The sequence below is a fragment of the Pelodiscus sinensis genome, chromosome 1, assembly GCF_049634645.1.
Source record: "Pelodiscus sinensis isolate JC-2024 chromosome 1, ASM4963464v1, whole genome shotgun sequence".
Lineage (NCBI taxonomy): Eukaryota > Metazoa > Chordata > Testudines > Trionychidae > Pelodiscus > Pelodiscus sinensis.
In genome coordinates this window covers 267,638,252-267,656,322 of record NC_134711.1, presented here as the reverse complement: position 1 = coordinate 267,656,322, position 18,071 = coordinate 267,638,252, and the positions used below count along the sequence as shown (strand labels likewise).

The window sequence follows — 18,071 nt, the reverse complement described above, 5'->3', positions numbered from 1 at the left end:
TGCATTCTTTACCTGCTAAAGCCTGTTACCAAGAGAAAGGAATGCTGGCCCTGAAGCATCTCTCTCTTTAGGAGCATAACACGTAAAAGATGTCAATATGCAATAACTTAAACACATGATTTTAGTTTAGGGAAAGCTCCTGTTATGCTTTTGACATTCAAGAAATCTAACTACTGTAAATACTACACTTCGAGGCCAGAAACAAAACAAAACAGAACAAAACTTTGTTTTCTTCATCTGGTATGGGAAAATGGGAACAAAATTCACTAACTATTTATGAGAAAAAACTTAAACAACAAATACTATAATAGCACCTTAAAGGCTAACAAAATATGTAGATGGTATCATGAGCTTTTGTGGGCACAGCCCACTTCTTCAGATGACTGGAGTATAAGAAGTCCAGATCCAAGAATAAATAAGGAAAGGAAGGGGAGGGGGAAGAAAGAAAAAGGGGAGGGGAGGAAGAAAAAGACAGACAGTGTGTAGATAGTTCAGATAGTTAGAAGAGGCTGTTAAGAACCATTAGCACTTCCACTGTTCGGTTAAGTCCTTAAAAGGTGGAAGACAGTGTGCGAACAATCCTTTATCCTGGTTCAGACCATTAGCATAATAATTAAACATGTGAATGAAGTTAAGTTCCAGTCCTTCTCTGTGTATTTGGCTTGTGGAATTGGTCTGAAACAAAACGGTGACTATTTATGAGGTTTGAGGTCAAACACGGGTTATATTTAGTTTTCTGAGATGCACAGCTATGAAGCCTCAGCTTGTTTTCAGTGCAGTCCTAGCAAATTAAAGCACATTTCAGCTAAGTAAGCAAAAGAGAAAGAGGCATCCTTTTGAGATTTTTAACAAAGCAAATAGGTGTCCTGTTTAGGGTTGGAAGTAAATACTTCATTGACATTAGTGAGCACTTACTCAAGTAGTGCCATTGATGCCAATCGGACTAACTGGGCAAGTAGCTGTTTGCAATCCTGTTCTTACTGTGTTGTTTGAGTGTTTTATCAATGTCTTAATCCAGTGGTCTCCAACCTTGTTACGCCCAAGATCACTTTTTAAATCTCCGAACAGGTGAAGATCTACCGTCCTGCCCCTTTCTTGAAGCCCTGCCCTTTCTTAAAGCCCCGCCCCTTTCTATTCTCTTCCTGTCCATCATTTGCTATCCCCAGCCCTTACTTACACACTCTAATAAACAGTTTATTTTTAAATTATGCGATGTATAACATTAAAATCACGTGTTTATTGTTATGAAATAAATGGTCTGTTTTTTATTCACGCTACTTAAATCTAAAATGAAGCATTTACAATTATACATTTTGTGGGGACAGAGTTCTGCGGCTGGGGGCAGGGGAGAGGGAAGAGGGTGCTGGGAGGGCAGGGGACAGGGTTCTGCAGCAGGGGACAGAGTGCCAGTGGGGACAGGTTTCTGCAGCTAGGGACAGGGTGCCAGTGGGGACAGGAATAGGGACAGAGTTCTGTAGCTGGGAACAGGGGAGTGGGAACAGAATTCTGTGGCTGGGGACAGGAGAGTGGGGACAGAGTTTGGGGAGTGGGGAACAGAATTCTGTGGCTGGGGACAGCGGAGTGGGGACAGAGTTAGGAGAGTGGCGACAGGGAGTGGAGACAAAGTTCTGTGGCTGGGGAGTGGGGGCTGGGGAGTGGGGTGCCAGTGGAGGCAAAGAGTCCCCTGTGTCTGCCTCCTCCCAGGATTCCCTCGCCCCCAGAGGGAAACCAGCACGTGCCTGCCCCGGGGGCTGACCCCCACCCAGCGCAGGGAAACCCTGCACGAGCCTGCCCCAGGGCCGACCCCCCCCCCCCCCGGCGCAGGGAAACCCCGCGCTCGCCTGCCCCAGGGCCGACTCCCTCCCCGGCGCAGGGAAACCCTGCGCGCACGCCTCCCCCAGGGATGACTCACCCCTCCTGTGCGGCGCAGGGAGCCGATGCTCCCTCCCGCAGTACACCCGGCAGAGCAGCTAGCGCTACTTCCGGAATCGCCGGAAGTGGTGCTAAGCTGCGGGACTTCTGTCCATCCCCGGGAAGCCGACACTACCTCCATTTTCACTTGAGGTAGGTAGTGGGGCTTCTCGGGGGTGGGAGGCAAATAGGGGCGGGGCGGACAGGAACTTCTTTAGCAGGAAGACAGGATTAATGTAATTTCTGGGAGACATGAGGAACTTCAAAGGACTTTTGGGGACAACATGTGTAATGAGGATTGCCTCAGAAATACCTGAGAGTGAGAGGGATGCAAATGATGGACTCTGAATCCATCCTTTTGAAGTTATGCCCTGGGGACAGAACTCAATTCTCTGCTAATTACCCTCTCCTGGAAGCTCCAGATCAAGGACCCCTGTACTATACAAAGGGTGGACTGAACATGTCATTAAGCTGTTTGTTCTGCACTACAGCTGTGATGAATGTGAAACCACAATGCAGGTGATATTTTTAAAGACTGCTCTTGTCAGAGCCTATATTAGGATTGGGATGATCTGTGGTGATCTTATTAGTATATGTGTACTTTTTTATGGATTTCAATGTTTTTTTTCTGCAGCACTTTTACCTTAAGAATAAAACAGGCTTGCAGAGGAAGTGCTATGTGGTAACTCTTGGCAATCACTCTGTTAATAGTGAATAGTGGGCAGGAGAAGTTTGCTTAATGCAGCCTGTCTTTAACCTAGAATGACACAATAGATGCAGGGAACTGTTGTTCCACCTAGAAATACTCCATTGAGAAAGGAGAGAGTTATATCCCCACTCAAAAGAGCAGACAGCCAGAAAACAAAGCTGAGGAATGGATAAAAAACAATGTTTTAAAAACGGACTTTTAAATTTAAATCAGATTTTAAATCAACACTAAATATCTCATTTAAAAAGAACAGTTACAATTAAATCTAACCACAAACATGATATACATACACTTAGGCTGCGTCTAGACTACATCCCTCTTTTGACAGAGGGATGTAAAGTAGACACTTCGAAATTGCAAATGAAGCAAGGATTTAAATATCCCACGCCTCATTTGCATAACTGCATCATGGTGCTCTTTCAAAAAAGCACCATTTCGAAAGTAAAACAACGGTCTAGATGCGGTTCTTTCAAAAATGGCAGGCTTTTTCAAAAGATCCTGTAAACCTCATTTTTTCCAAAGAGCGCCATGACGTGATTATGGAAATGAAATGCAGGATATTTAAATCTCCGCTTCATTTGCAATTTCGAAGTGTCTAATTTACATCCCTTTGTCGAAAGGGGGATGTAGTCTAGACACAGTCTTACAGTCTTATGAAAATGAATGATGTCTCTAATCTGTCTAGTCTGGGCTTTCAATTTCTTAGCAAGCTAACATATGCTAAAACATGGATAGTAGGGCTGGATAGGATTGTTTTTGTTCTGTGCTTACAGTGGACTTGGTCCAAGCACAGCAAAGTTAATTAAGACATGGTTTTATTCAACATCTTCATTCATGATCTGGATGAGGGGATGGAGTGCACCCTCAGCAAGTTTGTGGATGACACTAAGCTAGGGGGAGAGGTAGATATATTAGAGGGCAGGGATAGGGTCCAGAATGACCTAGACAGGTTAGAGAATTGGACCAAAAGAACTCTGATGAGATTCAACAAGGACAAGTGCAGAGTCCTGCACTGGGATGGAAGAATCCAAAGCATTGTTACAGACTGGGGACCAACTGGCTAGGCAGCAGTTCAGCAGAAAAGGACCTGGGGATTACAGTGGATGAGAAGCTGGATATGAGTCAACAGTGTGCCCTTGTAGTCAAGAAGGCTAATGGTATATTAGGTTGCATTAGGAGGAGCATTGCCAGCAGATCTAGAGAAGTGATTATTCCCCTTTATTTGGCACTAGTGAGGACACATCTGGAATATTGCATCCAATTCTGGGCCCCCAACTACAGAAAAGATGTGGACACATTGGAGAGTGTTCAGTGGAAGGCAACCAAAATGATTAGGGGGTTGGAGCACTTGATCTACGAGGAGAGGCTGAGGAATTTGGGCTTATTTAGTCTGCAGAAGAGAAGGGTGAGGGGAGATTTGATAGCAGCCTTTACTTCCTGAAGGGAGGTTTCAAAGAGGATGGGGAGAGGCTGTTCTCAGTAGTGATGGATGGCAGAACAAGGAGCAATGGTCTCAAGTTACAACGGGGGGAGGGAAAGGAGGGAGTGGATCTAGGTTGGATATTAGGAAAAACTATTTCACTATGAGAGTGGTGAAGAATGGGTTACCTAGGAAGGAGGTGGAATCTCCATCCCAAGAGGTTTTTAAGTCCTGGCTTGACAAAGCCCTGGCTGGGATGATTTAGTTGGGGTTGGTCCTGCTTTGGACAGGGGGCTGGACTCGATGACCTCCAGTCCTATGATTCTATGGTCTAACAATATGTAGAGAGACAATATGTAGGGAAGGACAGAGGCAGAATAAAAAGCAACCGAGGAGTGTACTGGAAAGGAAGAGGGAAGACATTATTCAGCACACACATCGCTTCTTCTATTCCCTTACACTTTTGCCACAGAAAAATTGTCATGGCTTCCAGTTGAAAGAATGAATCTGGGTAAAAAAAAGTAAAGTGTCAAGTGTAAGCAGTGCAAGAAGAAAAATGCAAGGCCTACCTGTAAGAACAAAACATCATAAGGAAAACTGCATATTGGGAAAAAATGATGTGGATGAAGATGTGGCTATGAATGAAGAACAATGTGAATCATCTTTTCAGTGCATCATTCTACAAGACTCTATTTATGCATTTTAGTAGAAGTGTGATTTAACAAGTGTAAATAAATAGTATTATGTTTTATAGAAAGTTTATATTACTCATTTTATTATGTCTCAGAAACTTTGTATTATAATGTCTTATGGAAACTATGTGTAAGCTTCATACAGAAACTTTGTATTAGCCTTATAATGTAGACTTCTCATAATGTTTTATAGAAAGTTTGTATCAGGTCTTTCTGTTATATAGAAACTTTGTGTTAAGCCTTTTTATAATGTTCTAGTCCTTACAAATAATCAAGGTAAGAAAAATGTCTTTGTGCTAAAAGTAGAATAGATCTCTTACTCCTTGGACTTGAAAGTGGTTCTGTTCTTCATGAATGAGGCATGGATGAATGAGGCATGAAAGGAAAGCACCTTCACGGTTGTTCACGGGAAGGTAACAATTTGGAAGGATTAACAGTTGAAAAGGGGAAGAATAAGACCCAAACCCAAAGAAACTAAGAAACGGTCAAATGGGCTCATTATGAAAGGACCGGACATATAGTCAGAAGCAAGCATCCTCTTTTGAAGCAGAATTGGAGTTAAATGCAAACAACATCTTAGAAGATGAATGTAGCAGCATTGGGGACAACTCTCAGAAGAAGGAACCACAGCTCTAATTAAGAACTAACTGACACAACTACAGTGCATAGATTTACATGAGAGGGAAGCTCCTATAATTGTGGGGTGTTTGGCATGGGACCCGGGTCTTGCCTTATCAACATCAATCCAGACTGACAGAAGCCCAACTCATCACTTTCCCTCCCCAACTCTCTCATCTGGCCAGTGAAGTAAAGAGGAACAACAAATTGGTAACTAAGCAATGGCAAGATGGTGTGTGAGAGTGCATGAGTATAGTATATTGTATGCATATAATCAGGGCTCGCCGAAGTGCGGCGAGCCCCGCTGTCCAGCAATCTGCGCATGCGCCGATCATTCTGCACATGCGCAGATTGCCCGAATCCGGCTTTTCCGGGTTGCAATCTATTCGCCACGGGCGAGTAGATTGCATTATTTGTCGAGCCCTGCATATAATCCAATAATGATATACTACCAATAAATGTGGCATTTTGCCTTATCCTCCTGAAAAAGATCTCATGCAATTCTTTAAGTACAACACATGTAAATTCCCAAGCCATTTGCTGTGTTGGATGTTGCTAGAAAAAGGCTTATCTTCGCTAATCCTTATGGTTTGTTTAAGTAGAATCTATCACCCAAGTATGCAGTACAGAAAGATGCAGTAAGAGAAATCTCAAATTGCCAGTTGCCACTTACATTATACTAGGAGACTTATTTGGCATTGCCCGAATCCCATTTCAACTGAAACCCATTTCAAAATCTGAACTGCCTTAACTCTGCTTAAAAAGTTAGAGTGAGTGAGTGGAGAGTGAGTGAAAAAGGAATCAGTCCCTGAAGCCAGCCTGTCTGGTGATCAGCTACCAGCATCACCTCGATTGCAGAAGAACAATACAGGAGAGCCCTGCAAAAGAACCCACCCAAGAGAGAGAGACAAAAGCCCAATCAAGAAAAGATCAAAATCCCATCTGCCGTTAACTAACGATTCATGATCATACAGTGACTGGGGCAGTGGGACAGGACAGGCTCTATGGATCAAAACATATAAAAAGATGGTTAAGAAACTATAGACTTGGGTCTTTCAGTGCTACAGTCATCCTCCAGGAGCATCAGTGCACACTGACACAACCAAGCTCCCCTCCTCATGTCTAGACTGCTTGGACAGTGGAACAACACAAGCAAGTGAGAGGCTGGTAATTATATCCCATCTAAAGAACTGTGTGTGCGTATGGTGGATAATTTTAGTAGCTAGGAATAAGAAATTAATTCTGCATTCACAATAAGGCAATATGCCACGTTTAAACCCCGCCCCCCCATAAGATTCTACTACAGGTTGGACCTCACTGGTCTGGCATCTTGGGACTTGACTGGTCCCAAACAAGGGGATTCGACAGACCATGGAAGGTCCCTCCTCTCAGGGCTGTGCTGCCATCAGGCTAGGCTCCAGCCTGCCCCCACTGCTGCCTCAGACCCGCTACTGCTAGGGCTGAAACACCATGGCCAGAGCTCCACGGCTGGAGCAGAGGGACATGGCCAGAGTTCCACGGCTCTGGCCAGAACTTCCTGGGTGCCACTGGGATTGAGGCTGGCATTACCCTGAACACAGCCGGGGACAGGGACAGAGCTCCCTGGCTGAGGTCAGAGGTTCATGGCTGCTGCCAGGCTAGAGCTCCACAGCCTCTGGGGCCAGAACTCCCCACCATGCTGTCTATCCTCCCTCCCCACTCTGGGTTTCTGGCTGAGTCACCTGTGCCCCTTATGGCGCTCCTGTGCCACTGCCAGACTGCCCTCCTCCTGAATTCTGTGGTCCAGGAACATCTGTGACCCATCCCAGACCACGGATGTTGCTGGACCAGGGAGTCCCAGTTAGGACAGTACAACCTGTAATTATATTTCTACAAGTGTAACAGAGGGATTTAGGGTAGGAGGTCCCCCTCACCCTCAGGAGCCTGTTTCCTCTCTCCCTGTCCCAGGTTCCCACCCCTCCTCCCCTCCCACAGCCCACCAGGTGGGTGTTTCCTCCCCACACAAGGCCCTAGATTTCACCCACATACACATGGCCCTATCTCTTGTCTCTCCACTCCAAGTCGTGCCCCCAGCCTGCCGGGGGCCTGATTTTTCCCCTGCTCCCCTCAGACAGACAGTCATCTCCCTGCTGCCAGAGGTTTGTTTTCTCCCCGCTCCTCAGGTGCTGCAGCCAAGGGCCCGGAGGGGGAAAGAGTTTGGGGCAAAGGGGCTACTTACTCGTGTGCTGGAAGGAAAGATGCGATGGGTAAATTATGTGACAGGGAACATTACAGGCTTAATTGGAGGCAATTAACCTGTTATGGTGCAATTGTTGACACACACATAGCAATGATTTAGCTAATGGAGATAACTATGTCTAAAAGGGAAAATAGACAAGCTGCACAGCTCCCTGCCTTCACTGTGTTATTCTCAGCATAGACATGTGATCCAAACACATCTGCTTGCTTTCTCGCCAGACAGGAGTAGTGCAAATACCCACTGTTTTAAGTTACATACCATTTTTTCTAAACAAGCCTATTTCATTCTTAAGATAAAAAGTACTACTACAGAGAACACATTTAAAAATGTTAAAAGAACCTGCATTCATGCTAATAAGACCAGCCCAACCTATCTTGAACTCAAGTAGGAGCAGTCCTTCCAAACTCCATCCAAGGAATCTCCTTGTGGCTTCCAGGAAATTACAGCTTCAGCTCAGAACAAGCCATGGGTTATGGGTCTCAGCAAGCCCAATGCTCCAAACCTTCCTTAAGGCCCCCATGGGCTAGGGATCCTGTTAATCTGCTGGATCACAAGACAACTCCAAGACTGTTTAAAACCAGTGGGTCCCAGGAGAATCATGTTTGAACAAGTATATGGCAATCTCTGTAGCAGATAGCGTCAAAGGGCTGATAACTGACAGAACTATATTAGCATTCCTCTAGGAGGAGAGGAATTACATACAATTCCATACCATAACATACACAATCACATTTTTAATATGATGGACCCAAAAAAGTATTAGCTCTAATTCACTGAGGTTTAACTTCATTTAGTCAAGTATATGCAATAAGATTTGCCAAGGATATGACAATATATTGGTCAGGCATTCACAAACACTCCAAAATTATGATCAAATTACATTTTATCATGTCTCATAACTGTTAATCTTGCAAGCTTCACTTTGTGCATTCTATCACTGCTGTTGATGGAAACTACCTATTTTAAGAAATATTTGCTGAAAGACTGCCTTTCTGCATCTATGCATTTGAATTTCTCCTGAATTTTACATTAACATAGTACAGCCAAATTAAACCCATAGGAAGCAATTAAATTTCAAGCATACAATCTTAGCATACCTATTTTTTGTATAAATCTGAACGCTTGTTAAATATGGAAAATAAACAAACAGGCTGTGTCTACACTGACCACGTATTCCGGAAAATCAGCCGCTTTTCCGGAATAACTTGCCAGCTGTCTACACTGGCCCCTTGAATTTCCGGAAAAGCACTGACGATCTACTGTAAAATCATCAGTGCTTTTCCAGAAAAACTATGCTGCTCCAGTTTGGGCAAAAGTCCTTTTCCGGAAAACTGTTCCGGAAAAGGGCCAGTGCAGACAGCACAGATTTCTTTTCCGCAAAAAAGCCCCGATCGCGAAAATGACGATCGGGGCTTTTTTGCGGAAAAGTGAGTCTACATTGGCAGGATGCTTTTCTGGAAAAGCACTTTTTCCGGAAAAGCATCCTGCCAATGTAGACGCACTTTTCCGGAAATACTTTTAATGGAAAACCTTTTCCGTTTTAAGCATTTCCGGAAAAGGGTGCCAGTGTAGACTTAGCCACACTGTATGACCTTATGTTAATGACATCTGCAAGAACTGTCGACAATAAGCTGTTAATCTTACCCTTGAGAAGATGTTTTCCAGAGAACTAGTCAAGGATTTCTTGGCCTTGTTTTTCAGAATGTCGAGTTTAAACCGGCCACTGCTGGCAGTGTTTTCTGGGATTGCATTATTTGAAATGTTCTGTTAAAAGTAAGCAAGAAACTTTGGTAGCTTTGGTAGTACTTGGGGCATCTGAAGGCCTCTGAAAGGTAAAACTGATCAAATAACAAGCAATGTACCCTTTCTAATATATAGAATGTCAGCTACCTGACTAAATTAATAAAAAAAAAATTTAAAGAAATGAAGCATATGGCCTAAAAACGTAACATTCCATACATTCTCCTCTGCACCATAATTATTTCTTAATGTGTTTAGGCTGATAAAAGGTTTTTTCGGCATTGCTTATATTGTACTAAAATCTGCAACAAAAATAACCAGTTTTTCCAAGTGTACAGAAAAAACAGAAAAGCAACCCCAATCCCAAATATAAATTTTAATAACTTTAATCAAACATGCCAAAGTAAATAAAAAATAGTATAGTTATGTAAAACTGATGAGGAGTCCTCTCTCATTAACAACATAAAAGGATAAAAGGTACAGTTCTCATTGCTATACTCTAGCATCATGCTACTAATGTTATTGAAGGATGTATGTGAATAAAGTAATAGAAATAAATATTGGAATTTACCAATGGTGCCTCGCCAATATGGACATGTGTCTTTTGTTTAGCTTCACACAACTGTCGCAAATGTAAGATCACAAGTTCATTTTCTTCCTGGTCACTCACAGGCTTCATTTTCTGTCAAGAACAGACAAATTAAAAAACAAAATCTCTTTCAACGCATTCATTACTACTTTCATTTTATTGGATTTATTAGAAATATTATGAATGTTCAATGTGTAAGGGTACGTCTACACTACATGCCTCTGTCGCCAGGGGCATGTAGATTAGGCTACCAGGCATAGGAAAATGAAGCAGCGATTTAAATAATCGCCGCTTCATTTAAATTTACATGGCTGCCGCACTGAGCCGATCAGCTGTTTGTCGGCTCAGCGCGAAAGTCTGGATGCGTGGGTGTCGACATCAAAGGCATTTGTCGACCACCCAGGTATGCCTCCTGGGATGAGGCATACCTGTCGACAAATGCCTTTGATGTCGACACCCGCGTGTCCAGACTACCGCGCTGAGCCGACAAACAGCTGATCGGCTCAGCGCGGCAGCCATGTAAATTTAAATGAAGCGGCGATTATTTAAATCGCCGCTTCATTTTCCTATGCCTGGTAGCCTAATCTACATGCCTCTGGCAACAGAGGCATGTAGTCTGGACGTACCCTAAGTGTTCTTGGAAGTTAAGTTGTTCCTGGTGCACCAGATGATAGCAGTTTGTAGTATGCATTGCATATACACTATGGCTATGTCTACACTACAAGTTTTTGTGGCAGAAAATATGCTAATGAGTCACAATGTCATTGGCATATTTTCTGCCGATTCTGCGCAAGGGGTTTTTGCACAAAAAGAAGCAGTGTAGCCACTTCTGTTTTGCTCAAGATCCTCATTAGCAGTTTTTCTGCTGCAAAATCTTGCAGTGTAGACAAAGCCTATTAGTATTATTCAGCGATTTCTAATAACTTGTATGAAAATTTATGTAGTACCATACAGACAGTATGCCTTGCACTGTTCAAGCAGAGCAAAAATTACAAAAGCACTTAAGTGACTTAGGATACAAGACCATTTTCAGAAGTGGCTAGGTGCTTTTGAAGATATCATTGCAGATAGGCACCTCCATGGTAGCTCAGATTTGTAGAGGTATTTAGGCGTTACTCCAATGAGGATTACTCTGCTTAACTGACTTACAAGCCTAAGTATTACTTGAGGTCAATGGAACACAGGTTTCTAAGTATCTACATTATTTTTGAGAATGAGACTCTGCAATGCCTAATTTTAAGTCGCATTTTCAAAAGGTAGTCCAAGTTCATTTTGCAAATGACACTTAGGTTCCTAGGTCAGTTAAACATTGACTCAATCTCTTAAAAATCTTATCCCAAGTGCAATTTTAAAGTGCCAAAATGTTCTTATGCATTGTATCAATTCTTCACCTGCACATTAAATATACTTGCTTATAGAGCCCTGAAGCAGGATGGGGATCCAACAGAAAGTAAAATGTTGCAGATGGGATTGGATGGGCAAAACAAAACAAAAACCTAGTCTGCAGTAATTTTCAGGAAAACATTAAATCTCTTGTAAGCATATCATCAATAAAATTTCCACAATGTAAAACAAGTTTTTCTTTTTTTAAAAAATAAGTTTTTAATACTTTCAAATGTAAGCAAGGGACAAAAAGATTTAATGTCTATCTATCTATATGTATGTATGTATGTATGTATGTATGTATGTATGTATGTATGTATGTATGTATAATAGGAGTTGAGGTATTTTTATATGGTTTAAGCTAGATTTATTTTATTCTCTTAACTGGTAAAAATTGAGCCTGAATTATGTTATTATATATAAACAATATTAACTTTTGTAATAGCATGGGGCAATTTGTTTCTCTTGCAGGACCTAAAGTTTTTGGAAGGTGAAGGGGAGTTAAAAAAAAAAAAGATACATGATGTGGGAACAGGTATGGGGGGCCATGATGGTTGTTAGTTTGCTTGTTTGTTTTTTAAATCCTGCTCAGGGTTCTTCTTGTTTATAGAATGAACCTCCAGAGTCAATACTCATATGTACATAATTCTAAGGGGAATTTTGGAACCATGTGTTATTTTATCTTCTACTATACTAGAGTCACTTTATCGCTGACTTTTCTTTTTTACTGCCTACGTCACTTCATTATTTGAATGCTTCACGTACATTATAGAACTCAGCCCACATCTCTCCACAAGATTGGGAAGTACTGTTTTCCGCATTTTACACAAGGACCAGATGTACAGACAGATTAAATAACTTTGCCCATTGTCAATGATAAGTTTAAAGCACAGTTGGGAACTGAACTGTTCCCACAGCAGCACTTTCTCAAATCACTTTAGACTGGTGTAATCTATAATAATTTTGAGAAATGAATTAATATGGAATATTTATACCATGCTGTTGACTGTAAGAAAGCCAAATACCCATATCACTTCTTTCAGCGGTATTTCCTAATTTAAAATATAACCCACTGACCACCGGAAAGTCAGCAACTTTAGCACAAAACTTTGCACACAGGCACACAAACACACTAAAAAGACTTCCAGAATACGAAGGAAGTAAAAATCTATGCAGATAGGGGAGGGACACAAGAACTACATTGACTTTATTACCTGAACACGTTCAAAAATGTCTGCTTGCTCATTATCAGTCAGTGATGACAGGTGTCTCTGAATTACAAGTTTGGCTCTTGGTGGATAAAGACCTTAAAGAAAAAAGAATTAAAATAAATCCTCGGAGAACTACTAAAACTCATTTCATTCATCAGACTATCCTGAGATTCCTAACTATGCTACTAAAAAAACTATACAAATATAATGCACGTTTAAAATAAATGGAAGATGAGATATTTTTAGAAAGCTTTCCAGTTAAAAAGCTATTAACATATTTACAAAGTACTTTTCAAATACTATTAAAGTGCAAATCTCTTACTTTGTCAACTCTTACTAGATCATAATGAAGAAAGAATTCAGTGCCTTATTTTAATAGTGGATAGGGAATCACATCTGGGAAACATTTGCATAGAACACCACAGTGAAAAAAACTCTAGGACCTTGTATGGAGGTCCAAAGCTGTTCCTCTTTCTCCCCCAATACACTCCAACCTGCCCTTGTCCCCATCATCTCTTATATATTCAAGTCAGGCTCCTTCCTACTCCTCAATGTTTTCTGGATGCCCAAGGGGGATCATTTAGGGTACGTCTACACTACGGGACAAAGTCGAATTGAGATATGCAACTTAAGCTACACTAATTGTGTAGCTGAAGTCGAAATACCTTAACTTTTGGCACTATCCACACTGCAGGCAGTCAAAGAGCGAACACTCTTCTTTTGATTTCCCTTACTCCTCATGAAAGCAGGGTTACCAGCATCTACCAAAGTGCCCCCTCACTTCGAATTAGCTGTCTTAATTAAGCCACTAATTCGAACCCTGGAAGATCGACAGTGGCAGCTTCGAACTTCCTCTGCAGTGTGGCATACCCTCCATATAGAGAAGAAAGTCTACCTACTCTCTCTGTTCCTGGGCCACAGCAACTTTAGCTCCTGGGAGTAGCAACTGTAGCAAAAAAGTTCCAGTTCATCATCAGGCAGACTATGCTCTAGGACTGCAGCAATTTTCAGATGTTTATACCCCAGCCAAATCTGGATGAATTGTCACAGGGGAAAACCAAGGCCCTAGACAACCTCCATGTCTCTGCTCAAAGAATAAAAATCACACCTTAAGTTTAAAAGATAAGACTGTCAAACATTAGCCAAACACCACATTCTTCCCTGCCCCCAATTACATTTTCAAGCCACTGAACCATTTTATTTGAAAACCCTTTTAAAAAACGTTTAGACTGATGCAAACACCCAGCATGGAGGATTTTAACCGGAATCATTAAAGTTTGGCAGAGTAACCTGAAGCAACTGAATATCACAACAAAAACGGTTAGGCTTCCTTTACAATAAATCCTTTGGTAATAGGACACCTTTTGGTTGTGTCTGAAGCCCAACAAATATTTAAAGACACCAAAAACACTGTAGCAACAATTATTTACAAAAAGATTTTCAGAAGTGACTGGTGATTTAGGTGCCCAACTTAATATATATATTAGAAGGTCCTATTTTCAGATGGTCAATGTTCTGTACTTTTGAAAATATTGGGCTCTCTTAATGTGTCTCCAGTGGTGGGCGGGGGAATACCTAAGGTGAAGTACCCAAACTCACAAGTCACTTTTGAAAATCTTGGTGTTGGCTCGTTTTCACTTCGATGAATCTTTCTATGCATGTCATCAGGACAAAACAGCTTATGCATTTGTAGCTTTTCATTAAGAAAGGAGGAAATTCCTAGCCATGATTTGCCACTTCTGAATAATCTAGTGCTTTAACAGAGACGTGTACCCAGACAGATTAGCTAGAACATTGTACTCCCCCTGCCAAGATTTCTTGTGCTTTTCATCCACCAGAGGGAGCTCATAATTCTGTAGTGATCATGTTTATTTCACAAATAGAAGTTTTGTGGTGTTTATTACAATGTACCTTGTACAAAAACAAGAGACAAGTTTCTGTGTGAACGCCCCGCTACCTTTTAGAGAACAGAGTATATCATATTAGATTATGTATGTTGGGTTTCACCCGCCAGATTACGTTATTTCTAATAACCATACTGTCAAATATTATAAAGCCATATTGTGGCATATTTAACTGTCATTGAAGTCAAAACTGTGTGTGAAGTCAGATCTGAAGTCAGGTGGTGGCCCTAAATTAATTATCTTTGTTTAATTAATCTCATAGTTTAACAACATATTTAATGCAATTGAACAAGTAATGAAATACATAAAGCACTCAACTTCTGGGGGGGGGAAGCAAAAACCTCCATCCCATCATCACTGTCCCTTCATTCACTACCACTTTTAAAGCCTCCCTTAAAAACAATGGGCTCCAAATGTGTTCAGAGCACTATGTTGAGAATTTTTAAATGCTAAAAATATATAGAGCAGGAGTAAAGACAGAAACAAAAATATTTGAGACTTTAGGCCGATTTTAATTGAACTAATATCTGATGAACTAGGATACTTCTGGAGTGAAAAAAGAAAAAAAATCTAGATAATTTGAAATAAACTGAATTGGTACCTTCAATTCTTTCACAGAGTTTATGTAAAGAGTGCATAGGACAGGCCTCACACAGTTTAATCTGAGTCTTGGCATTCTGTAGAGCTGCAGCAGTGCTAAAGGCTTGTTTCAGGGTAAGCATTATCTCATCAACCTAGAAGGAAAAGAAAAACAGAACAGACTATGAAAATTCTGGGTATTTTCGAGACAGATTGAATGTGAAATTATTCTACAATAAAGTTTTGTTAGGAATGTTTCCTGTTCATACGGCATAATCATAAAAACATGCAGTAGTTTAGTGGTCCAGAAAACAAGGTTCCATTCCTAATTTGCTATGGATTTCAACAGGATGTCAGACAAGGACATTGTAGACAATAGGAGGAAGGTGCCTAGTGGGATTTTAAAAAGGGCGTACATGACTCCCTATATCTGTGGGGGTATGTCTAGACTAAAAGCTTATTTCGAAAGAGAGCATCCACCCCTCAAAACCAGTTTGAAAAAGTGATCTCCTTTTTTGAAAGAGAGCATCCCGATTGCCTGGACACTCTCTTCAAAGAAAGCCCTGATTGCTATTCACAGAATGGCCACCAGGGCACCTGTGCTTTTTTCGATTGCCTCTTTTTTTGAAAAATGTTCCTGTTCTGCATCCACACACGCCTTTTTTCGAAAGAGCTCTTTCGAAAAAAGTGTTCCTCATAATTTTAGGTTTACCAATGTCGAAAAAAACCCCTTCATTCTTTCAATTTAATTTTGAAAGAATGTGATTGCAGTGTGGATGCCAGTGTAGTTTTTTTCGAAAAAAGGGAAGTTTTTTCGAAAAAAACAATGTAGTCTAGACATACCTTGGGTGCCTGAACACCTTTAAAAATCTGACCCTTCAGCAGCCTTCTAAAAATTCACTGTATGGCTCTGTAGATCCCGGTGGGAATTTACTGGCCCATTTCTGAAATGGTGTACATCCCCAGCTCCCCCTGAAAAAAATCAAATCAAATCGAGCCATAACTTTGTAACTTTAAGCACTCAGGCTTGGAAAATAGGTCTCACTGTACACAGAGATTACATTTTATTTGCCAGTAGCTTCAAAAAGCATATTATGATCCTCACTTCTAAGATATTTAGATTTTAGCTTCATTGGGTACATAATTGCAGTAGTGATACAAGTAAAGGGATCTACTGATGCTTCTCATGGGAATAGTTATGTATTATTTTTTTTCCTAAAAGAGTGTATTTGTCCTGGTGTAACTCACTTAAGAACAAAATACTTTTGATATTCTGCTGGTATGTCAGAAACTTTAGGTACCAGCCTCTTAGTCCCTTACTCACTTGGATCAAAGGATTTGAAAGACAAGCTACAAGTTTCTTTGTAACCAACAAATAACTCATATATTGTTTTCCAGACTCCAGCCTGCAACCTGCTCTTTTCTCACATAGCCCACAAATACCCTAATGCAGTGTTCCCACACATTGGCATACTGGGTAAGGTCAGTCTTTATTTTGCATGGGAAATAGGCCAGAAGTGAACATTCTCTCCTAAATTGGGATAGATATTCAAATGTGCTTTGTAGACAGACTTCTCAGAATCTCCTTCCCTCTTATGCATTTTAAGGACACACAAATCAGCCCACTTCCTTGTTTTTTCTGCCAGACTGAAAATTGTGTTGAAATTGACAATTCAATTCTTAGAGGGCTTTCGAATATTGTACTTCTGATCCAGTTCTTTGCTCTCATATATCACTTTTCTGTGAAGCACATTTGTCATGGATGGAACGTGACTGCACGTTCGGGTTTCTGTCTACAAGCAATCTGCTAACATTCAAACTAGGATCATAAAAGGAGGGCTAGGATTATAAAAATGTGATCTGTTGATCATCAAGCAAAGCTTTGCATAGGTGGTGGAAGCCTGCATTAGTCAGTTTGAGTTCTGTGGCATGTGCTATTTAATGTTGTTTGGTAGCTTCTGGCTGAGTTCTCACAACTCAATTTATTCTTGTCCTGTCACAAAGATTTCACAAGGCTCGTGGAATGCAGTCACAATTACAACGGCACAGCCTACCACTCTGCTTTACAAAGAGTAAGTCTCTTTCCCATGCCTCTGTCCATTTAAATATTTATTTCGAGTGGAATATGTATTAGTCTTAAATATGTGAGGGAGTTAAGGAGGAGAGTTTTATTTATATAATCCACCTCCTTTCTTTTAGGTTACCTGTGAATTATTGTCAGGGTTTAAATTAACCATTCAGGTAAAGATATATTTTTCTTGAAATTACAATCAGCTGACCATTCAAAGGAGTGGCTCTCTCTCAAAATTTGACAATGGGTCAGATCTTTAGTTGGTGTAAAGTAGTGTAGTTCCATGAACTCCAGTAAAGCTATGCTTGTTTCCCCCAACTGACGATCTAGCCCTACACTGTTTGAAGCCCTGATAACAAAGCGTAGCCCTGAAACAACTGCTGCAGTACTCCGTAATGCTCAAATTGTTTGGTGCTCTGAACTGAACAGAGCTGGCAAAAATTGTATCTGTTAAACATATTTATCAAAAATATGACTTTCAATTAAAACAACTTTAAGAATAATTTTCTTTTTTGTTTGTCTTCTAGACAGCTACAGAATTAGTTGAAATAATTTAATTCTTGAAAATTGTTTAAAAGTAAGAAAAAAAATATTTAAAATTTTTTTAGAGGGTTCCTCCCTCCTTTAACCTAGCTCTCATTATAACAATTTGGTTTCTTAGTACCTGCCATTAAAAGAGCACTGTGCAGCTTGAAAGCTTGTCTCTTTCATCAACAGAAGTTGCCCCAATAAAAGTTATTATTTCTCGTCTTTCTCCCCCTAAGAAAATAGTGCAAAGGCATTACTTTATATATGTCATATCTAACAATTGTGTATGCTGTGTCTCATAACTACAATGACTAACTGATGACTCGTCCATTATGTCACACATTTCAACTATCCATTATGCAGAATAATTATAGATCCACTTTTTCTGCTTCAAACCTGAGGTCCCTACTTTATTTTTATGTGCGTGGCACAGGGAAAGAGTATGACAGCTTAGTACTGGAAGCCATGGACTGGAAT

The 18,071-nt window shown here is 40.8% G+C and overlaps 1 protein-coding gene across 4 annotated transcripts in view; it reads right to left on the bottom strand.

The window, feature by feature from the left end:
* The window catches only part of TBC1D4 (TBC1 domain family member 4), a 162,818-nt gene that overhangs the window by 46,592 nt on the left and 98,155 nt on the right, over positions 1-18,071 (bottom strand). For all 4 annotated transcript variants that reach the window (XM_075918883.1, XM_075918884.1, XM_075918886.1 and 1 more), the window contains exons 5-8: positions 15,018-15,150; positions 12,516-12,607; positions 9,901-10,011; positions 9,234-9,353 (exon numbers count right to left, since the gene is read on the bottom strand). In XM_075918883.1, the coding sequence (XP_075774998.1) occupies positions 9,234-9,353; positions 9,901-10,011; positions 12,516-12,607; positions 15,018-15,150 (456 nt within the window). The remainder of the gene's footprint in view (positions 1-9,233; positions 9,354-9,900; positions 10,012-12,515; positions 12,608-15,017; positions 15,151-18,071) is intronic.